The 25,065-nt window shown below is 39.8% G+C and overlaps 1 protein-coding gene across 2 annotated transcripts in view; it reads right to left on the minus strand.

Moving 5' to 3' along the window:
- Nucleotides 1-957: 957 nt before the first annotated feature.
- The window catches only part of LOC108714726 (monocarboxylate transporter 2), a 32,314-nt gene continuing 8,206 nt past the window's right edge, over nucleotides 958-25,065 (minus strand). For both annotated transcript variants that reach the window (XM_018259203.2, XM_018259204.2), the window contains exons 3-5: nucleotides 13,474-13,617; nucleotides 6,146-7,015; nucleotides 958-2,252 (exon numbers count right to left, since the gene is read on the minus strand). In XM_018259203.2, the coding sequence (XP_018114692.1) occupies nucleotides 1,984-2,252; nucleotides 6,146-7,015; nucleotides 13,474-13,617 (1,283 nt within the window). In that variant the 3' untranslated portion in view covers nucleotides 958-1,983. The remainder of the gene's footprint in view (nucleotides 2,253-6,145; nucleotides 7,016-13,473; nucleotides 13,618-25,065) is intronic.

Consider the following 25,065-nt stretch of genomic DNA (forward strand, 5'->3'; position numbering starts at 1 on the left):
GGCCACAAAGGCCCGGGCCTAGAGGAGCAAATTTTCAGGGGCGGAATGCCGCCCAGCCGCATTCTTCTTAGCACTGGGGAGCCGCATGCACACTCGCAATTGGAGCGTGTCGCGTGTAAAAGCAGTAGTCGCTAGGACCTGGTGGCCTAGGGGCACCAAGCACGGAAATCCGACCCTGTGTGCCTGACACAAACACATTGACCCCTAACCTGACCAAGAGGGTTGTCTCCTGGCCGGTATATTACAGGCCTGGCCGGTAAAAATGATGGTTGATCCCAATGTTATTAATAGAGAAAAAAGATAAATATATAGGAAGGCCAGTATTTTTTCCCAGAAAAGGTGGCAACCCTACAACCAACACTTTCCCCTACCCTGACCCTATAAGTCAAACTTACCACTCAACCCGAAGTGACATCATCTGAGACCGGATGTGACGTCACTAGGCTTGGGCAAATATTTTGCTTCTCAAAATATTCGGCACCAGCAAAAAAACTTTTGACGTGCGTCACTTTTTTTTTGACGCACAGCGCCATACAGGTCTATGAGTGGCATTTTCGCGCGAAAAAAGGCCAAAAAATTTGCCCATCCCTAGACGTCACTACTGCCCAGTCATCTGGAAAGGTAAAAAAAAAAATTCCTTGCAGCACCAGGGAGCATGGGAGGGACCAGTCCCGTACATTTGCTGGGTACCAGCAGACTACCCACATGGTCAAGGAATCAGGGATTTTCCACCCACAACGATGCTTTGCGGGTATTCCGCGGGTACCCGACCCGGTGCAGGACTCTAGTTGAGGGCACAGTCAGATAAACCATAGTACACTAAACAAGAGACAACTCTATGGGTATTCTCAAAGCACCAGAAACAATGTCTTAAATTCCGTATTTGCTAGCACCATCTCATTTAATCCACCATGTTCAAAAAATATTTGCGTTTCCCTATGAAAAATGAAAACAAGACCCTTTTAAAAATATTTTATGAACTACAAAAGGAATTAAAATATTCAAACAAGGGAAACAATACATTTACAAAGAATTTGTTTAGTTCCTAAGCACCATTTAGCCTTACGATGCCTGTAAATATCCTTAGCGAATATAATTAGGTTCTTCATCTTCCCCGGGCTTCAAGCTTGTTAGAATAGTTATTTCCCTGTTCTATCTTTGGCTCAGAAAATGCTGATCCTAGCAGCACATATTCATTTTGGCACACAGTGATATAAAAGTCAATACGTGAGGCTCAATCTTATTTCAACTCGAATTTTTTTTTCTATTCTTGTTTGTAGACGTACGAACAATTGAAGTCACAGAGGAGAAGCGCGTTTCTCTTGAGTTTTGATTAGCAGAGTAAACCCAACCCCTAAAAAGAGGCAGTTTTTCAACCGATCAGTCCATGGGACAAATGGTGGGATTCATATTGATTACGAATTAGAACTGGTCTGAAAGGAAGTGAATGATGCTCTGGTCCATCTTTCTTCTTGATCTGAAGATGATGATCCAAACCCCCATCAAGAAGAGCTTTCCGTGGATGAAACTAGGACAGAATGTCTGTGCTCTGGTGGGATTACAAGACATTCTGCCCAAACTGCCTCAGGAACTGCACAACCATATTGGATACTTAAAATTTATTAAAGAATATACTAAAAATAATGCTCGGTAAGAGCAGAAATGAGTGATGCTACAGTAACGCATTATTTCTTACGAGGGATGTCCAAGCTGTGTCTCTTTGGCCGACGTTGAACTACTACAAAAATAAAATCTGTATTTAGATATTTATTCCAGCTTTCTCACTTGTCCCCTATCAGTTCATTGAAATCGATGATCACACCTCTTTAATATGAAGTTAATAATGAAACATCTACAGGTTGGACATCCCTTATAACAATGTAACCATTTTGTCAATTTTTTGTAAGTGGTCAAACATTATGCAGACGATTTTGGTGGGGTTTGTCTTCAAGTGTATTGCCCTATACGATATCTTCGACCACACTAGTTCTCTTTCCAAGCTTTTTCTGTATCGGGCTTTGCCGATTCAGAGCCATTTTGGATTTTGTCTTCATTGGGCGACATCTCGTCTTTCTTACTACCTGCGTTTTCTTTCATTTCTATCTCTTTCGTTTGCCTTTCTTTTTCCTCTTTCTCGAGCATGCGGTAGTTATAGTAGTTCATGACAAAAAGAAAAAGTCCCGCCGCTACCATGATTGCTCCACATTCAAAGTACATGTACTTGTAGTCTCCAAAGGCATCAACAATGGCACCTGCAGGGGGCGAAGAAGAAGAAACGATGTATTAAAACTGAACAAGCAACTTACCAACCAATATAGCAGCCCTACAATGAGAACCTGTACATAAAGAATAGTTTACCTCTAAATAATTTAAATAGTCCTGAATTGGCCAATGAATTGTAAGACCTTGATGTATAGGACAAGGAAGACTTGAGCAACACTAATGCTGGTCATACATGTACCAATAGTATCCATGTACGGTGTCCTGCCAAGCCAATGGATAATCATGTATTATGGGTGTTGGTCAGTTATGGAATCATCTAGGGAAGAACATTTCATCTGCAAAATGTAGCCTGTTTCAATCATTTAAAGGGCATGTAAAGTCTAAAATAGAATAAGGCTAGAAATGCTGTATTTTGTATACTAAATATAAACATGAACTTACTGCACCACAAGCCTAATCAAACAAATAATTTATGCTTTCAAAGTTGGCTACAGGGGGTCACCATCTTGTAACTTTGTTATACATCTTTGCAAGACTAAGACTGTGCACATGCTCAGTGTGGTCTGGGCTGCTTAGGGATCGTCATAAACAAAGCAGCTTTAGTTCTGCATGGCTGGGAAGTAAGGCGGGGGCTCCCCCTGCTGTTCATAAGTATGATTGTCTGACAATTCCTATCCACAGCAGTAAATGAAGGGGGAATTTCACTGCATACAGTCAGGTTTCTTATAATAACGGTACACATTTTTTAATTAAAGTATATTGGCGATAGGTTTCTTTTTCATTAAAGAAAGTAAAAATGGGATTTTATTTTTTAACCTTTACATGTCCTTTAAATACTCTACATGAACAATCAGAAGGTGGCCATACTGTTGCGACCCAACATACAATCTCTGTTTGGCCCTTGGGATGATAGGGTGCTTAGATTTGCATTTAATTTAACTTAAAAGAGAAGTAAAGCTTAACCAAAGAAATGTTTTACATTATTTTTTGGGCTTCTGTACCAGCCAGAGGTAACCACAGCCCTTTAGCAGTAAAGATCTGTGTCTCCAAAGATGCCCCAGTAGCTCCCCATCTTCTTTTCTGCTGATTCACTGCACATGCTCTGTGCTGCTGTCACTTACTGAGCTTAGGGACCCACTCACAATATACAGTACACATAGAATAGAAATGTCACAATATAAGGCTGATTAGTAATTAATACACATAATTACTACATGGCAGCACAGAAAACAGTGCAATTAGCATCAGAATTTAATAATCAGCAAACCTGTAGCATCAGCTTATATTACAGGGGAAGCTCATTTTCTGCTGGATAATTAGTGACGAGCCCTAAGCTTAGCTTCTCAACAGCCAATCAGAGCCCACTGAGCATGTGAGTGTCACAGACACTTTCCAAGATGGTGACCCCCTGTGACAAGTTTGAAGTCCTGGATCATTGCTGCTATTGACAAGCTGAAACTTTAGACTGGTGTAATAAGTGCAGTATATAAAACATGGTATTTTTGGCCATGTTCATTCTTAGGGTTCAGTTCTCCTTTAAGGTATGTCATATTTTTAAATTCCCATAGGCTGGCTCAATGCTAAAGACACAATAAACTCAAGTTTTTTTTGTAAATGTAAGAGCACACTTTCCCCCAGTGGCAAAACTATAGAAGAAGCAGTCACAGAGGTCCCTGGCCATCAGGTCCACATCCTCCATAGCCGCCGTTTCCTAACGAAAAAAGTGGTGGGTGGTGGATAGGGAACAGCACACAATGGGCCCCTCCAAAGATTTGTTTGCAGGGGGGCCCGGCCAGTTCTTGTTATGCCACTGCTTTCACTTCACCTGCAACACAGATGTGGTCCATTCTGAAAATGTCTAACCATAGTTTTCAAATCCACCATCCAATAACTGAAGTAAATAAGTTTTTTTACTTTATGGCAAATGAAAGAGAACTAAGACTTCCCTACAGTTTGTGTTGCATTTATCTCTCAGATCACATATAGTTTCTATACTAGGCAAACCCTCTGGTGCCACATGACTGAATGTCAATAACCTGATGTCATATACACAGCCGTCATACCTTGTTTTACATGAAAAACAAGGTAAGTGGTGTTGTGAGAACGACACTGGAAAATGTATTTACTTTCATTTTGAAACAAGTTAAAGCCACTTTGCATATTTCCTGGTACACACGGACCTGACTTTTCCCAGGCATGTGATTTTATTTCAATTTCATCTAAAAGAGCCTAAGGGGCAGATTTATTAGATATTATTTTCTTCCAAAGCAAATTCAAGTAAAAACACCACCCAAAGTTTGATATCGGGCTGATCCCTAGGGCCCAACGATCGGATCAGAATGGAGTCCAAACGGGCGGTCAGATCACAGAACCGCATCAACGAAAAGATATTTTTTATTTGCGATATTTTAATCTATTCCTAATTGGCATCTGGCTGATTTTCGGCCAATATCAATCGGGGATGCCCGTCAGATGGCCACACACAAGGGTCAATAAGCTGCCGTTTTTATCGGCCTGTGTATGGGGGCCTTTAAGAAATGTTCACCTTAAAGGAAACCTAAACCATAAAAACCCATATGGCTGTATTTTCAGCATCTCTGTAATAGTAATGATTTAGGCCTTCACCGTTGTGCACAGGAGCTTGCCATTTTGGATTTGTTAGGCCATTGCATGAGTGTCTGTGACACTGCACATGCCCAGTGTGCACTGGAACGAAGCTTAGGGGTTGTTCCTAATCAACAAGCAGAAAATAATAGAAGCTGATGCTTTAGGCTAGGGCCAAAAACCACTGGCTGATTTCTGCCCTATGTGGGCAGTAGTCTCCAGTAATGGGCAAATTAATTCGCCAGGCGAATTTGGGGCAAATTTTTTACGCGTTTCGCCGCCGGCGAATATATTCGCAAAGCTGTCATGAAAATTCAAAAACTTTTTGACGCGAGTTAGAAAAGTTGCTTGCGTCAAAACCGGGGGGGTCAACATTATTCGGATGCCCATTGACTTTAACGCCGGCGTCAGAATTGACGGGGGCATCAAAATTTGCGTTTCGTGGGAAATTTGTGAATTTTCCAGCAAAATGGGACAAATTCGCCCGTCACTAGTAGTCTCCTCTTTCTTTCACATTGAATCGGCAAGTTTCGGTGGAGAACCGCGAGTCTCTGCAGTTTGAGTCTGTGACAAGCCAGTTGATTTCAGACTGTGTGTGGCCTTAGCCTTAGGGCTGATTATTAAATTCTGATGTGAATTGCACTGGATTGTAAGCTGCCATGTTAAGAGACAATTAATTACTAATCAGCCATGTATCATGACTTTCTTATTAGGGAGCAGCAAATGCTGGTTAGGGGGGCAAAATACATGTAAGGGGTTGAGCGCATTGTATTGATGTGATACTGGTGTAATATGAAGTCAAGGGGACATTTTACTAATTTTTAAATTAAAGTATTTTACGCAACATGATTGAGTTTTTGTCGCATTTTTGTTTTAACTGCTAGAAGATTTATGATAAAACTTCTAACGGAACAATTTGACGTGTGTTAATCCTTGAAACGAAAACTTGATTGCCACGAAACATGTTAATTCATTCATTTTAAAAAATGTGACTAGTTAAAAATAACTTGAATGTTGATAATACAACTCTCAATAACCTCAAAAGAAGATTTCCAGGTTTTAGCTGCTGAATCTTCTTCATTTCAAATTCTGGAAATCTCAAAAATGTAAAGTTTGAAAAAAAAACTCAAATTCAAAATTATTTGAATTTCTGGAGGTTTTTTTTTGCTGTTTTTTAAATTTTAATCAAAGGAATTTTAATAAAGGGAGCCTGGCCTGGCCTGGATTACAAATAGGGCTCAAGAATTATGAAAACCTCTGGTCCAGTGCTACTATCTCAGGATTTCAGGATATTAAAATCAGTGATCGTGGTTCTTACCTCCAATTGGGGGTCCTAGGAGAAGAGGAACACACTCCACAATTGTAACAAGTCCCACAGCACTTGAAAATCTCTTGACGCCAACAAGATCCATAAGTGTTTCAAAGAGCAAAGCACAAACCATTCCAAAAGCCAAACCAAAAAATACAGAGTAGACAACCAAACCAAAATAGTCTGTGGCCAATGGGCACATGAGATGGCAAAACCCATTAAAGGCAATTGAAAAACTAAAGAAATATTGGATTCTGGGGCGTACCCACTTAGTGTTGGCAATCAAACCCGTGCCTGGCCGAGCAAACATATCTACAATGGCAAGAATTGATAAGAGGAATGCAGATGAGTACTCATCAACTCCAAGATGTTTAGCATATGGAGTTAAAAATACAATAGGGGCATAAAATGCAAAAAACATCACCACATTGCCAACTAGGTAAATCATGAAACCTCTGTGCTTAAAAAGTGTTAGATCGAGGACTTTGTTAAACTTTTCCATGCAGGTTTCTTCCGTGTTCTCTTCCATTTTGGTCCCATAGGAAGGCTGAAGCTTGTTGGCAGACAGTAAGGTTTCATCCGTGCCTTTTTCAGCAAGATCTTGCGATGGATTTTTCTTTTTTTTCTCGGAAGCGGTCATTGGCCCTAGCGGTCGAAAGAGAGCACCGGCTACACAGCAGTTTAGCAACAATGCACCCAGTATGAAGAAACTGCCCCTCCAGCCAAATTTATCGAACAGGAACTGGTTGAGCGGTGCAAGCGTGGAAAGTACAACTGGACTTCCAGCCATGGCAAGACCATTGGCAATCGGTCTTCTTTTAAGAAAATACTTCCCAACCACGATCACAGATGGCTGAAGATTCAAAGAAAAACCAAAACCTGGAAGAAAAAAAAAGTGTATTATTTGTACATTAAATCAACTGTGAAGGTGAATTAAATGATTTTGTTAATTGCATTGTTTACATTTATAAGAGAAGTCTTCTGGTGCTCTTAAAGTAGTGGGAGAATAACTAAATGAATGTTGACTAGAATATAATTCATGGAAGTTTTTAAGGAGTGCCTCTGCTGAAGAAATGGCATAGCATCACCCTTCCTTTTGAAATCACCCAACAAGAGACCTTGAAGGATTATAGAGGGGATGAATTAAACCAAATGGACATAGTAGAGTGGCTGGCAGAAGCAGTACTATTCTATACTGGCACAACCAGTTAAAATTTATTTGTTGCTAGTCATCTCCAGTGTGGATCATATGGCACGCACTGTTATGTCTAAAACTAGGAGGACCTAGGACAGAGGGGTCCATTTAGGCTATACTATTCTGAGAAGTTTCTTCTGTGAACATAATGGTTCACAGAGGCAGAGCCTATGTTTTGGAACCTTACGCATACCAAGCACAGGGCAGCTCCTACCTGCCAACTATGCACAGAATCTTCTTCCCACTTTGCCCTTGTGCCAGTCTCTTCTCTCTGTATCCAAATCTCTGGAACACGAAGTTAGTGGAAAGGAGAAGAGACTACCATATGGGAAGAACTGGAAAAAAAAACTGTTTTCTTTCTCTACTGGATATTATACTACTGTTATTTGTCTTGGCTATTCCCCCCAACATGGCAAAAAAGCTCTCCTGCAATAAAACTATTAAATTCTCTTCTGGCTTTTACCAATACCAGTATAGAAAAAAAGCAGGGCAAGCTCAATACTAGGGAGAAGTTGCACGAATGTGGCTCTTCACAGGTACTTTCCTATATATGAGTAGGGAGCAGAGTCCTCATATATAATGGTGCATAAATGGAATGTGCATCTAATGACACTGCACCAGAGGGTCTGGTCTTGTTTGCCTATCCTTAACCTCTCCATAGACGCAAAGATTCTTTGGATCACAATGTGTGTGCTAAAAAATAATGTAACATTAATTAAACCCAATAGGATTGTTTTACCTCCAATAATGATTAATTACTGTATATCGTAGTTAGGATTATCAAAGAAAAAGGAAATAATTTTTTGAAAAAATGTGAGTTTGTTTAAAGGGCATCTGTTGGCCAAAAATAAATTTGCCCTACCAAAGGTGTGGGCTAATAGAGAGCGCACTCTGGTTGGGGGTAATAGAAGTTTTTTTTTTAAAATTGAAACCGCCAGTGCTAGGGCACTCAGACCCGGAGAGAGTTCCCAGAGTGAGCAGCCATGTCGTGCAAAGCACCTGCGCATAATGATCGGCGGATGTCAATCGCATAATGAGCAGGTTGCGGCATTAGCTGATTATGCGCATGCGTGTGCCCCAACATGGTCTTTGAACTGGGAGAAAAAAACTACTGTTACTCCCAACTGGAGTGTGGGCTCAATAAGCCAGCACCTTTAGTGGGGGCAAATATTTTTGGTGCCCTTTAAAATGGACTGTATATGAGATGGCTTTCCTGGATGACAGATGCTATACCTGTATAGGAAGATAAAAGGAGAACTAAACCCCCCAATAAGAAAACCCCCTACCTACTACCCTAGATAGTCCCCCTCCCTGCTTCTCCGTTGCGCAGTTCATTACACTTGAAAGTGTCCCAAATACATTGCTCACGTATCTCTGCAGAGTAAGCGCATCAGAACTCATGGGCGCCATCTTCCGGATCTTTGGTCTTCATCTGAAAGGAACGCCGTATTTGTGCATGTGCAGTAGGAGCAGTCAAAACTGCAGTGAATTGCCGAAGGGAACGAAGAAGACCAAAGATCCGGAAGATGGCGCCCGTGAGCTCCACTTTCTCTGCATGTAAGTAATGTATTCAGGACACTTTCAGGGATAATGACCTATGCAGAGGAGGGGAAGCATGGTGGGGGGCTATCTAGGGTAGTAGGTAGGGCTTTTCTTATTAGGGGGGGTTAAGTTCTCCATAAAACAGGCATATCTAAAATGTTGTGGTTCTACCCACCGTAACTGGCAGTTGACAAGAGTCGTAGCGTTTCATAAATAAATATTCTTAGATTAAATGCTTTACCCTTATGTATAAACATTTTAAAAAGTTCTATTATATAATTTTCTATTTTTGGGAAGCTGGCTGTGCCTCGTTCATGAGAAGCAGCGGGCAACACTTTTTACTGGAGTCGTTAATAAGAAAGACAATTAGGTTGAATGTCAACTAGCCATTTAGGTAATAATCAATTAAAACTCCCTATTACCTCATCATTAATTTTTTTCGGTGACACTAATCTAATTTATTATAATCTCATTTAACAGCGTTAATTAGTATGCAACGGCTTCTTACTCAGCACTTCTCTCTCTCTCTGGCTTGTCATTAGGAGGATTAAGGCACCTGCTAAATGTATTCACCAAGCTTAAGCCTGCAATGCATATTTAACAAAAATAGATCCCCAAAGAACAAAGTGTAGAGTAAGAACAATGCTAAAAAAAAAAAAAAAAAAAAAATTAAGAAACAGGAGCAAACAAAAAAAAAAAAATAGTTGGCACAGACAAAAATAAACTGCAAAGAGAGAGAATATTGGTGGGAAACTGGGACAAAAGAAAGAATGATTAATAACTATCGCTTTTCATTTTATACATAACTGGCATTGGAACCAATGGATATAATAATTCCATGAGTTTTTTTTGTACCCGGAATGCCACTATACTTCTGCTTTGTGTTGGGATCTCTCTGCACAAACTAAATATATGGGCAAAAGTATCAACACACCGCATCTAAAGCAATGGTCGCCAACCAGTGGCTCAGGTGTACTGCCAAACAGAGTCTCCTGTAGGCTACCAGTCCACATAGGGTGATACAAATGCCAATCACAGCCACATTTGTGTCAGGAGCGCTCCGCTCCAGATCCAAGATGGTGGCACCCATGGGACATCATCTCGCAATGGTGTGATGGCGCCGGACGTCATTGTGCGTCATTTCAGAACGCAACATTCAAAATAAAAGTACACAGGGATCCGGGTTCAATACCCGAATATAGGTCCTTCTTGCTAAGAGTTCCTGGATGTTCTAAAATGCTAATTTGACTTGATCTACTGATTCTTGACCTTCTGCTTCAACTTTGAGCTTGTTACTATCTGCCTGGAAAACGACTGCGAACCCTTCGGACTAGTGATGTGTGGGTCGGGATTTCCCCAACCTGCATGCGCGTAAGCCCGATTTCCGGGTTCCTTTTATAGACCCGCCGAGCACGTCACAAAAGGCGCTGGGCGAGCAGGCGCAGCGTCCATAAAAGAGGAATCTGGGAGTCGCCAATTAAAGGTGGAGGATGCAGGTTGAGCTCTTCTCCTGCTCTCCCCTCCCACCACCTGTGAAGAGGAATGGGAAGTTGGCCCGAACCCGCCCGACCCACGGGTCTCGCGGGTATCGGCACACTACTTCAGACACTATGAATCGGTATTCAGTCAGATCAATACAGAATGGTTTTGCTGAGATGGCAGTTGGCCAAACACAGGGATCTCTCCCCAATATGTCCACATTGAGGTGGGTGATCTGATCGTGGGCCCTAGGGCCAATGATCGAATCAGAATGGAGGCGATACGGCGGTCGGATCGTGGGACCGCATCAACGAACAGTTGCGGCTGCGATCCAATAGGATTTTTTACCCTGTCCGATCGGCATCTGACCGGCTTATGCCCAGATATTGATCGGGGATGCCCATCGGATGGCCCCACACACAGGCCAATTAGCTGCCGACTCGGTCTATCTGCAGCTTTTATTGGCCCATGAATGGGGGCCTTAACTGAACAGAGCTATGACGTGAAAGGAGACTGAATAGAGACTGAAAGAGACTGAAAGGAAGGCCTGACCACCGAACATTAGTGCCCGACTTCACTAATGCTTTCTAGGTGTAAGTTTATATAGTATATATCAATATTAATAATAATATATCAATGTTAATAATATTCCTCAACCCACTTACTAGGGTTTTGGTTCTTTTGAGCAAGCAGACAATGAATCCACACCAATAAGCGTATATTAAAGTGATATATTGTGAAATAAATCAATGGATTGTTATACATAAATGATTACACTCGGACTAAACAATAATTACAATATTAACAGTTACACATTACACAAGTCTACATTGTTGTTACCAAAAAGGCAGGGGAATAAAGTTCAGCATCTCTGTGACGTGGAATGTAAGCTTCCTGGAAGACTAACTTTCCTCTTCACACCCTTACACAAATTTCAATATCAAAGGGTTGTCTTGGAATTGAAGCTGGTTTCTACAGGAGCTATAAAACTGATTTTCTGTGCAAAAACTTGCTCAAAAGAATGTAGGCAAGTTGGGGGGTTATCACAGCATCTTGGCAGTTGGGAGGGTTTCTGTGGGGCAGGTGAGAGCCCAGGATGAAATCAGTTTTATTGCTCCTGTAGAAACCAGCTACAATTCCAAGACAACCCTTTGATATTGAAATTTGTGTAAGGGTGTGACATGGAATGTAAGCTTCCTGGAAGACTAACTTTGCAGACACTGCATAAATTCACAAATTCATATGTAACATAACGGCATTCCCAAACTGGACATTTCTTACATAGGGATGCACCAAATCCAGGATTTGGTTCGGGATTCGGCCTTTTTTTCAGCAGGATTCTAATTCAGCCAAATCCTTCTGCCCGGCCGAACTGAATCCTAATTCGCATATGAAGATTTAGTTCGCAGTGGCGTAACTAGATGTTGCTGGGCCCTACAGCAAATTAATTTTAGGGCCTCCAACATATCCAGTGTTTGTCCTGTTTTACCAATATATGTTGAAATTGCTCATCAATAAGAGCCTCCTGGGGCCCCCTGTACCTCCTGGGCCCCCCTGCAGCCGCAGGGTCTGCTTCCTCTGTAGTTACGCCCCTGTTGGTTCGGTATTCCGCCAAATCTTTTGCGAAGGATTCAGGGGTTCCGCAGAATCCAAAATAGTGGATTCGGTGCATCCCTAATGCTTTTATGGCTGAATTGAAACAAATCCCCCCAACACCTAGTAGGAACCTAACCAGAAGAGACGGGGCTTTTACAGCAGCAACGGGAGGAAATACCTTTAGCCATATATATATTATAGCAGGCTATTTTTCCACTGACAAATGTTTTAAAATGTATATGTAAGAAATACCCTGACCTGCATTTATTATTACTGGGCTCTAGTAACAACACCTGCTCGCACATCCTAAGAAATAGGGTCTTGTTAAAGGGGTTGTTCACCTAGCAATTAACTTTTAGTATGATGTAGAGATTGATATTCCGAGACAATTTGCAACTGGTTTTCGTTTTTTTATCATTTGTGGTTTTTGAGTTATTTAGCTTTTTATTTAGCAGCTCTCCAGTTTGCAATTTCAGCAATCTGGTTGCTAGGTAACAAATTCCCCCAGCAACCATGTATTGATTTGAATAAGAGACTGGAATATGAATAGGAGAGGCCTGGATAGAAAGATGAATAGTAAAAAGTAGCAATAACAAATAAATTGCAGCCGGAGAGAACATTTGTTTTAAAATGGGGTCAGTGTTCCCCATTTGAAAGAAGTCAAAAGTTGAAAAAATGAAGGCCAACTGAAAAGTTGCTTAGAATTAGCAATTCTATAACATATGAAACGTTAACTTAGAGGTGAACCACCCCTTTAAAGAGTTTAGGGACAGGGTGTTTTGTAATGTGGGATCAGAAGCAGAGAGCGGGGAATGGAAGAGTCCACTGAGTCAGTCCAGAAAATACAAAAATAGTTTATTGTCTATGTTAGTTTAAGGGTTACTGTCATAGGAAAACATGTTTTTATCAAAACACATCAGTTAATAGTGCTGCTCCAGCAGAATTCTGCACTGAAATCCATTTTTAAAAAGAGCATTTTAGATTTAATTTTGAAATCTGACATGGGGCTAGATATATTGTCAGTTTCCTAGATGCCCCCAGTCATGTGACTTGTGCTCTGATAAACTTCAGTCACTCTTTACTGCTGTACTGCAAGTTGGAGTGATATCACCTCCCTTCCCCCAACCAGCAGCCTAACAATAGAACAATGGGAAGGTAACCAGATAACAGCTGCCTAACACAAGATAACAGCTGCCTGGTAGATATAAGAACAACACTCAATAGTAAAATCTAGGTCCCACTGAGACACATTCAGTTACATTGAGTAGGAGAAACAACAGCCTGCCAGAAAGCAGTTCCATCCTAAAGTGCTGGCTCTTTCTGAAATCACATGACCAGACAAAATGACCTGAGATGCACCTACACACCAATATTACAACTAAATACAAATACACTTGCTGGTTCAGGAATGAAATTTTATATTGTAGAGTGAATTATTTGCAGTGTAAACAGTGTAATTTAGAAGAAAACTACACCATAAAAATCATGACAGAATCCCTTTAAAATGATGAAATAATGATTTTACCTGCGATGACTCCGATAAAGATGTACAGCTGCATTATACTTGAACTGAATGTTGAAATAATCATACCGGCTCCGCTTAACAGTCCTCCAAACATAACCACTGGCCTGCTGCCATAGCGATTAACCAAAATACTGCTTACCGGACCTAAAAGGTGAAAAGAAAAATATTCAAACATTTGGCTCTCTAACTTGCATATAGATTTCTGCATCTACTAATGTATCTTGGCCAAGCAGCATATATTCAGGTGATTAGTGTTTTATATAGAACCAGGGCAGTCAGTGGCCAAAGCAATCAAATAGCAGTTAAGATTCCATATTTTAAAGGAAAAAAAAAGAAAAAAGGTTAAAAAAAAAAATGAAAATGAATATTATGACCTTCTGGACAGTGTAAACTACAGGTATGAGATCCGTTATCCGGAAATCCAGAAAGCTCCAAATTACGGAAAGTCCATCTCCCATAGACGCCATTTTATCCAAATTTTTAAAAATGATTTCAATTTTCTCTGTAATAATAAAACAGTAGCTTGTACTTGATCCCAACTAAGATATAATTAATCCTTATTGGAAGCAAAACCAGCCTATTGAGTTTCTTTAACGTTTATATGATTTTCTAGTAGACTTCGGGCAGAGACACACGCTGCTATTTGTGAGATTAGTCGCCCAACGACAAATCACTTCTTCTTCTGGCGACTAATCTGCCCGAACTGCCTTCTAGCCGGTTAGACTGTAAATCCCGGCGGGATGGCACTAGGAACGCCAAAGTCGCTTCACGAGGAAACTTTGGAAAACAGAAGCGACCCGCGTGCCAACCTGCCAGCGATTTACATTCTAATCGTCAGGAAGGCAGTTCAGGGAGATTAGTCGCCCGAAGATGAAGCGATTTGTCGCTGGGCGTCTAATCTCCCGGAATAGCAACGTGTGTCTCTGCCCTTAAAGTATGAAGATTCAAATTACGGAAAGATCCAGTTCCTGAGCATTCTGGATTACAGGTCCCATATCTGTACGTATATACTTAATTAATACTGATAACATGTGGATATGAGAGATGTCAACCTCCCAAAGGCATATTTCTTGGAGAGGTTTGTCCAAATCCCAGACACCCTATTGTGCCCAGACCATCACCACTCCTTCCAAGTCCTGTATACAAATTATACAAATATAGTGGCTCCTCATGTCCCTGTCTGCCACCCTGAGCTCTATATTAGTGATGGGCGAATTTGTCCAGTTTCGCCAAAAAATTAGAGAATTTACAGCAAAACAGTGGAAAAATTTGCGAACTGCGAATTTTGATGCCGGCAACAATTTCCAACGCTGGCGACAATTTGACGCTCATTAAAGTCAATGGGCGTTCATTGAATTGTCGACAGCGTCAGAATTGTTGCCGGCGTCAAAAAACTTTGATGCAGGCGAAAATTTGCTGGCGAATTTTCGCTGCAATTTCACATTTTTTTTTGCCGGTAGCGGAAATTCGCCGCAAATTCGCACCCTGGCAAATAAATTTGCCAATCACTACTCATGGCTACTCATAGTAATCAGATGACCTTCACCTAATGCATACCAACCCTAAGTTACTTCCTCCAACCCAACACATTGCTGGGGAGTTGCAAGAACCCAGACCCACAGCTGACTAAGAAATTATCTGCATAATATTACAGCCATGAGACCTGTTATCCAGAATGCTAGGGACCTGCGGTTTTCCGGGTAATGGATCTTCATACCTTAAGTCTACTAGAAAATCATATAAAGATTAAATAAACCCAATAGGCTGGTTTTGCTTCCAATAAGGATTAATTATATCTTAGTTGGGATCAAGTACAAGCTACTGTTTTATTATTACACAGAAAAAGGAAATCATTTTTTAAATATTTGGATTATTTGGATAAAATGGAGTCTATGGGAGACGGCCTTTCCATAATTTGGAGCTTTCTGGATAATGGGTCCCATACCTGTAATAACACAAGGCTTAAGGTATTACTTACCTTTTAATGAGTTTAAATCTTTACATAAATAACCTTAAGAAAAAGTGTAACCACACTAAGATACGAAGCTGCTCATATTGATTTAATGGCTAATCAAAATCAATGGCAATCATCAAAAAAATCAATTCTAGTCATAATCATTTTCATGGAATTAAAGGCAGTGTGACGAGAGGGTGCGATTAGGGACACATTTATCACACATGCCTATGCCTTAGGGTTGTACTGGTCGTATTCATTAAGATTAGAAGCAGGAAAATGAAAACATTGACTTGTTCTTCAGATCAGACCAGGTGAAATCTCTTTATTTATGACAAAATAAGCAATTTGATATCATTTTCAGTTATGTTGTTATGGGGAAAGACCCTTGAACAATTCTCTCATTTTACAGAATAACAAATCCTAATCTTAAAATGTTGTTGCCGGTGATATTATTATTACAAAACGTTATAGATAAATATAAATATAAATATATATATATATATATATATATATGGTATAGGACCTGTATCCAGAATGCTCAGTGTTTTTCCAGATAACAGATCTTTCTGTAATTTGGCTCTTCATACATTAAGTCTACTAGAAAATCATGTAAACATTAAATAAACCCAATAGGTTGGTTTTGCTTCCAATAAGGATTAATTATATCTTAGTTGGGATCAAGTACAAGCTACTGTTTTATTATTACACAGAAAAAGGAAATCATTTGTAAAAACAAATTTGATTTATTTGGATAAAATGAAGTCTATGGGAGAAGGCTTTCTGGATAACAGGTTCCCGATAAACCTGTATATATATATATATATATATATATATATATATATAGATATATATAGATATATAGATATATATAGATATATATAGATATATATAAATAGATATATATATATATATAAATAGATATATATATATATAGATAGATATATATATATATAGATAGATATATATATATATATATAGATATATATATATAGATAGATATATAGAGATATATAGATATATATATAGAGATATATATATATAGAGAGAGAGAGAGAGAGAGAGAGAGAGAGAGAGAGAGAGAGAGAGAGAGAGATATATATATATATATATATATATATAGATATATATAGATATATAGATATATATATATAGATATATATAGATATATATAAAATAATTTTATAATAATAAAACATTACCCTGTACTTGATCCCAACTAAGATATAATTAATCCTTATCGGAGGCAAAACCAGCCTATTGGGTTTATTTAATGTTTATAAGATTTTCTAGTAGATTATTCATTAAGGTTCAAGTTGTGTTTTCTATGAAAATTAGAGTTTTCAAGGTGTTTTTTTGGTCAAAACTCGAATGTCTTCAGATTTATTATACCCCGACCCAGGAAATAGCTTGAATAAGAAAATACAACATCTAAAACCTGTCAAGTTCACAAAGGAGTCAATGGCAAAGGTCCCTTTAAACATTTGAAGATGTAAATACCCTTCATGATGTTATTTAAAGCCTAACTAATGGCTCCTTAAAGGACAAGGAAAGCCATTTTTAACTTCCTGCATCATTTAATAGTCACCTCCTGCTCTCCCAGATCACTAACTTTGAATGTGGAAATACCTTTACTAAACAGAATAATTTTGCCCTTTTGTAACCGATCGCGTCCGCCATCTTAAACAAGATTTTGTCACCACGCGCGTCATTCCCAGCGATCTGCGCATGTGCAAACGTCGCTGCACTGGTTATGAAGAGAAAAACTGCTCCCGGGAAAGAGAGAGCACTCAAATAACGTGCACATGCGCTGAACCCAAAGCCTACCTATTGCGCATGTGATACAGTCTTGGAGGAAAGAGATGCATTCTGGGTTAAAGGAAAGGCTAAAATTAAGTAAGCTTTATCAGAAAGCTCTATATAAATACATCAGTAAACCCTCAAAGTAATGTTGCTCTGAGTCCTCTGACAAAAGAAACACCACATTTCTTTCCTTCTATTGTGTACTCATGGGCTTCTGTATCAGACTTCCTGTTTTCATCTTAAACCTCCAGGGCTAGGGCTTGAGCATGCTCAGTTTGCTCCTCTTTCCCCCTCCCAGCTGTAATCTGAGCCCAGAGCTATGAGTGAGCAGGGAGAGAATCAGGCAGGAAGTGATGTCACACCAAGCTAATATGGCAGCGCTTCTAGAGCTGTTTACTCAGGTATGGTAAAGCATTCTACAGAATAAATACCGTGTTATAGCTCGCACTATTGTGGCTAATCTATTGGCAATAAACTGCTTTGGTAGCTTTTCGTAGCTATTTCTGTACTTGGCGATTTGGAGGAATCAACGGCTGCAGATCTTCTAAATGAATGCATCCTTCTGCAAATTTACAGCTCTATTAGCCAGTATTGAGGTGAATATTTTCCTGCACTACATATTGTTTTTAGGCTTTCCTTGTCCTTTAACTGCGGGATTTTCATTCTAAAACCATTGGTAGTTATTTTAATCATTTACTAGTGGAGGCCAAATTTAAGGCAGACTTGTCTTCATTAGGGTAAATATTTTCAAATGTGTAAATAAAGAGCTCCACGATGCAGACACTGAACACTAACGCGAGGAAGATCCACCCATCCTGGGAAGGTCACGACAGAAGCCAACAAGGTGTTTGGCTGAATCAGGATGACGTGATCATATGGACCCATACAAAGGCCACAAGTTACACCCTGACCTAGATCAATGTTGACCCTGAGGAACTGCAGAAAGCTGTAAGTGCTGAATGTATATTTATTTATGAAATAGTACAACTGACCTGTTAAAGGAGAACTAAACCTTAAATACGAATATGACTAGAAATGGCATATTTTATTTACTGAACTTATTGAAGCAGACTAAGACCCCAGTCACGCCTGTGTTTTGACCGCACAGTCTGCGCCACGGTTTTTAAAGAAGCTGACAGCCGTGTAAATATGCGATCGTAGTGTGCCATTACCTAAGCTTGAAACCGTTTAGAATATTAACCCAGTAGTTGGCTTTTTTTTTTTTAAATCGCGTCACATTTCCGCGCAGTAAAAACGCAAGTGTGTCCGGGGCCTTAAAGTTCAACGTCTCTATAGTAGTAATAATTCAGGCCTTCAAAGTTGTCACAGGAGTTTCCCATTTTGGATTTTGTTAATAAGCCTGTCCCATGTGCACCCAATAAAAAGGGACGAGCGGCCTTTCACTTTGTATTTTATATTATGGGGAGGTGGCTCTCCTCTCAATGCCTGCTCTCCCAACCCCCACTTAATGGTGTCTTTGGAAGAGATCATGCTAAATAAAGAAAAAAGCAGGTATGGTCTTTCTCCCCACAATGAAAACACACTTTTTTTTCACTTAGTTAGGACTGAAGCTTGGACACGGCCTTGACGGGTGCGTCAGCTTATGCATACGTTGTACAAACTTTGTAACTAAAAGTGTCTTTTTTTACCAGAGTTATAGTTCAGCTATGCAAAATAGTTTTTTCTAGGGGGCTATATATTGGAGTGCTGGGGTTATATATATATATTTAGCCCTCAGTGAAAAAACAGCGTTCAACGGACATTGATTACAGGTAATGCTAAAATGCACATAAAATATAAAACAAGTTAGGGACCGCCATTCGGGGTTTACCTTGACGTGGTATGGTGGCTTATCAATTTTATGATCACAACTTTGTAACAAAATAACCCCTGCTTTGGGTACATATGCAATAGCATTTATTATACTTATATATATATACTTTAAAGCCTTTAGAGTGCTCCCACAACCCCCCTGTTTTGATATTGTATATTTAGCCGGAAGCTGTGGCATAGCTTCAGTGGTTGTAGCACCCCATACCCCCCCTTTTAACTAGTGGTGATCCTATGCTTTTAAAATTGGGCGTTTGTTTGGGGAATATCTCTCCTTTAAAAGCCTGATTGCTGGCTGGGGAGGATTTAGCCCTCAGTGAAAAAACAGCGTTCAACGGACATTGATTACAGGTAATGCTAAAATGCACATAAAATATAAAACAAGTTAGGGACCGCCATTCGGGGTTTACCTTGACGTGGTATGGTGGCTTATCAATTTTATGATCATAACTTTGTAACAAAATAACCCCTGCTTTGGGTACATATGCAATAGCATTTATTATACTTATATATATATATACTTTAAAGCCTTTAGAGTGCTCCCACAACCCCCCTGTTTTGATATTGTATATATATATATATATATATATATATATATATATATATATATATATATATATATATATATATATATATATCATCAACATTTATTTATATAGCGCTATCTATATATATATATCTATATATATATAAAATACACAAAAGCCATGAATATCTTGCTTGTAAATTATATCCTTATAAATGTATCTAGTATAGGTCAATCTAAAAACAACTGGACTTGCTGAGTAATCACTGAAGACGTTTCACTACTCATCCGAGCAGCTTCTTCAGTTCAACTGAAGAAGCGGAACTTCTTTTATTGGAGGAGACTCCTTATAAATGATGAGTTCTGATGTCATCAGTTATAAACGGTGAGTTCTGATGTCATTTCTGTCACATGACTCACTGAATCGTGTGTATTATAATAAATAAAGTACCCACCGTTGCAAAATATGAGGATATTAGAAGTCACCTCGGAGTTCCATGACCTAGCCTTCGGCCTCGTGTATTTATATCGTCATGAAACTCCTCGGTAACTTATAATATCCTTATAATTTACAATGGTACTTTATTCACTATATATATATATATATATATATATATATATATATATATATATATATATATATATATATATATATATATATATATATATATATATATATATATATAGTCATGCATGCGACTGGAGCACTCTAATCTTCAGGTAATTGCCCAGGTGCAGGTTATCATGAAAAATGCATAGAACAACAAAAACCGCACACATAGGACTTGTAAAGTGCAAAAAAATAGATTTATTGCAACGTTTCGGCTCCTTTACTCGAGCCTTCTCGAGTACAGGAGCCGAAACGTTGCAATAAATCTGTTATTTTTTTGCACTTTACAAGTCCTATGTGTGCAGTTTTTGTTGTTCTATATATATATATATATATAGCTCCAGGGCACCATCTTCCTCCGCTTCGTATTCTCTCAACACCGATTTGCGCAGTTTAAGACGCTTCCTGACTTGGCCCAACTGTGCATGTTCCCACAGGCTTGTGTTGCCGTTGAACCCCGAAAGAAGTAGCGGAAGATGGTGCACAGAACGGGGAGGGAAAGGGGGGCAATGCCAGGCAGTTATGGGGGGCTTTTTTGGTTCAGGGGTTTAGTTCTCCTTTAAGTGCCAGCTACATGGAAGTGCACAAAGTGTACATTAGTGTCCATTTATGCACAACTGTACTTGCTCCTGTGTTCATAAATAAGCCCTACAGGCTTTGACTTCATTCTGTTGCAGATTTTTCCAAAAGGACTAATGGAAACACATTACCTTTTTTATTGGAGGAGACTCCAGCCTAAAGCATTGTGGGAAATACAAAATCAGGATGCAGTATGGGAATGTCGGCTGATAGTAAAACCGTTTTTTTTTTCTCCATAAGACTCGACGCTTTGTTTAAATACAAATAACGGATGTCCTTCAGAGCTTCTCTATTTTAAGCTTCTCTGCAGATCCAAGGTGTCTGAGCTAATATGCACTAAAACTCCGTGAAAGGCTGTACGTTATTCCAATAAAATTAAAAAATACAGGGCAATGACACCAGTTACGAGCACTGCCCTTTTATTACCCTCTGTGTCAACTGTAACCTTTCATTTTAATTGAACTTCAATAAAATGACATAAGTCAACAACAAAGAAACCTTTGAAAAATCAAGGTTTATGGTGAATGATCACCTGCTGATATAGGCCATATTTTCTAAATAAACTTTTCAAGTATTTTTTTTTTTTTTAAAGGCGAGGGTGTTGGGTTACGATTGCCCATCCCGACTGGAACAAAAATAACTCAGGTCAGTGTCTTCTGTTTTCTTAAGACACAAAAATGTTTTGTTAGAGTTATAATGAGATAACGTGGGTGGGGCAGTTGGATGTTAATCTGTGGTTGTTTGGACTGATACAGAACCATAAAAACGGTTTAATCTGAAAGGGTAAGATCCATTTACAATATCACTATACACGACATGAGCAAAAGTATCTGGACACCTGCCTGCCCAACAAGGCATTCCCAAAACTAGAGTATTAATATAGAGTTTCTCCTGCTGCAGCTACAGGAGCCTCTGTTCCTCTGGGAAGGCTTTGATCTAGATTTTGAAATGTTTTTGAAGGTATTTGCTTCCCTTCAGGTACAAGAGTATATGTGAGGCTGAACATTGATGTTGGAGCTCAGGCCTGGCTTGCTATTACAATTTACTGCGGTTGAGGTTAGGACCCTTTGCAGGTCAATTAAATTCATCAGGAACGTTGTTGAGGACACCGGAAGAGGGCTTCCCTAAACACTGTAACCTTAAAGGAGAAGGAAAGACTTGATGCACTTGGTGGTGCCAAAATGTTAGGCACACCCAAGTGATTGCATTGACTTACCTAAAACCCCCGGCTGGTGCTCCTATCAGCAGAAAACTGCACCGTCCCGGGCAGGCCCGGACTGGCAATCTGTGGGTTCTGGCAAATGCCAGAGGGGCTGCTATAAGGTCCCATAGAAAGTCAGTATTTAGTGGGCTGGTGGGAGCTGTTTGGGCCTATGTGTGGGTTGATTGGGCCTCTGTGTACCTGAAATGCCAGGGCCTATTTTAATTCTCAGTCCGGACCTGGTCCCGGGCTTATACCAGTGAGCACCACGGAGCGATCCTCTTCCGTCTTTCTCTTTCTTCAAATTTCCCGGGGGAAACACATGCACAGTTGAATGAAATAGATGACTTTTAAGTTAAAGTTTGGCTATTTTGTTCTACTGAGCATGTGCAGCCACGCAAAGGAAAGAGGAAGATAGAAGAGGATGGCTCCGTGGTGCTCAATGGTATAACCACGGGCCAGTGCAGTTTTCTGCTGATAGGAGCACCGGCCTGGGGTTTCAGGTAAGTCAATACAATCAGCCCTTATTTGGCACCCCAGGACCTTATTCATGCCTGTGTTGCTCCACAACTCTTTTTACATTTGAATGTGCTCATGTTTAAAAAGAGTTGGGGATCCCCTGACCTATTGCAACCAATCAGGCATGATGTTGCCTTGTCTAACTTCCATTAAACCTATTAAACTTTCTGGTCATTGGCTGGTGCAATCTTGCAGCTGTGATAGATAGAAAATAATCATGCTCCCCAGAGGATAAAGACTGGACTTAATAGAAAAGTTCTACTGAGGATGAACTATACTGAAGCCCACACTGGAACGAACAAGATGAGATTTCAAAGGAGAACAAACGCTGGAGACCATGAGTTAAAAAAGAAGGCTAAACATTGGTTACAGCATTTCTAGGCTAATTCTTAGTGAAGCTGTACAGGAATGGAATCCGTTGTCCCCCAGAAAGCTCTGAATTATCTCCCATAGACTACTTCAGATTTTTAAAATGTATTTTTCTCTGTAATAATAAAACAGTATCTTGTCCTCTATCCCACTGGATCTAGTTACAATTGATCCTTTTTGGAGGAAAAACAAGTCCTATTGGGTTTATTAAATGTTTATATTATACTTTTAGTAGACTTAAGGTTTGGATACGTATTATGGAAAGACCTTATCCGAAACACACCAGGTCCCGAGCATTCTGGGTAACAGGTCCCATATTTGTACTTCTTTTACTAGAAGTTAAAAGAAGTTACTATTAAGTAAGAAGAGAGGGGGGTGCACATCCCTAAATACAAAGTTCAACAGAATTCATTAATCAGCAAACAAAATTTCACAGTCAATATGCTGCAAGACTTAAATACATTAAAGTGCTGACATTACAATAACTGATAAGTTTCTTTACCTTTCACTGCATCAACTAAAATCTATATAGGAACGAACTGAGGAAGGGTCAGACCTGATGGTTGTGTTTTATTCAATGATTATGTTGTGCAGTGAATAGCACATGGTTAAGCTTAACATTGGGGTGGCTCTCTGCAGACCTATAGCTTCGCTAGTGATGGGTGGGTCAGAAAAAACAACCTGCACTCGACCCTAAACAACAAAATGTTGCTATTGTAGGACCCGCACCCCACGTTTACCCACGTCATCTCGTTCTTTACACTACTTCTGTGCATGACTCTGGTTCCAAGACACGGAATCTTTGGGAGCATTGAAGGCGTGTTCTTCCTCAGTTTGATCCAAACTCAACCCTAACCCCCAATAGTTGGCCAAAGTTCACCCGAACCTACCCAACTGGTGGTCAACCCACAGGTCATGAGTCAACCCGTACATCACTAATCCTCACTAGGCTCCAGAGTTTAGGTGTAAATTGGTACAGGATCTGTTATCCAGAAAGCTCGAAATTACGGAAAGGCCGTCTCCCACTAATAATCCAAATTTTTAAAAATAATTTCCTTTTTCTCTAATAATAAAACAGTAGCTTGTACTTGATCCAAACTAAGATATAATTAATCCTTATTGGAGGCAAAACCAGCCTATTGGGTTTATTTAATGTTTAAATGATTTTCTGGTAGACTTAAAGGGATACTGTCATGGGAAAAAAAAATGTTTCAAAATGAATCAGTTAATAGTGCTGCTCCAGCAGAATTCTGCACTGAAAACCATTTCTCAAAAGAGCAAACAGATTTTTTTATATTCAATTTTGAAATCTGACATGGGGCTAGACATTTTGTCAATTTCCCAGCTACCCCAAGTCATGTGATGACAGGATCCCTTTAAGGTATGAAGATCCAAATTTACAGAAAGATCCATAATTCGGAAAACCCCCGGTCCCGAGCATTCTGGCTAACAGGTTCCATACCTGTAATAAACTTCTTGGGAAAGTTCTTGGCTGTGGACACCTAGTACCTGGATGGCAACATAATAAAATATAATTTTTATAATAAAAAATTATTTTGATCAAACTTCCCCATGTGATATCTGCCCTACAGAGATGTTCCACCCAAGATAGGCTGAAGGCTTAGTTAAGCTTGGCACCTTACAGAGAGCTCAAGTAGAGACAGTTGCACCTTCTAATGAAGGCTTCTAAGCTGCAGGAAAATTTTAAGGACTGTGGATTGAACTCTTTGGAGTGTTTGAGCGAGACTTCATAGTAATCATTGCCTGGCCGCTAGACAACAAGATAAGGTTCCAGTATTGTATAATCCCGCCTTTACATTAGATACAGTAAATTCAAGCTTTTGTTACAGCATCTACTTCATGTCATATTTTGTGCAAGTCGGAGTTGCTGTAGACGCACGTGTGCCAACCCAACCAATGCCAAGGTGCTAAAGTGTAATTAGATCGCCTGGCGACAAATCTCCTCTTCTTCTGGGCGACTAATCTCCCTGAACTGCCTTCCCCTATGGCTAAAATGTAAATCGCCATCAGGATGGTACTTGGCACAATTCGTTTTCCAATGTCGCATCACGAGGAAACTTCAGGCGAAGGGATCCGAGTGCCATCCTGCCGGGCGCCTAATCTCCCCAAATCTGAGCGTGTGCCCTGACCCTAAGGCTGGACACTTCTGATACTGCTCGGTAGGGACCTGCTATGGCTGC

The sequence above is a fragment of the Xenopus laevis genome, chromosome 4L (assembly GCF_017654675.1).
Source record: "Xenopus laevis strain J_2021 chromosome 4L, Xenopus_laevis_v10.1, whole genome shotgun sequence".
Taxonomy (NCBI): domain Eukaryota; kingdom Metazoa; phylum Chordata; class Amphibia; order Anura; family Pipidae; genus Xenopus; species Xenopus laevis.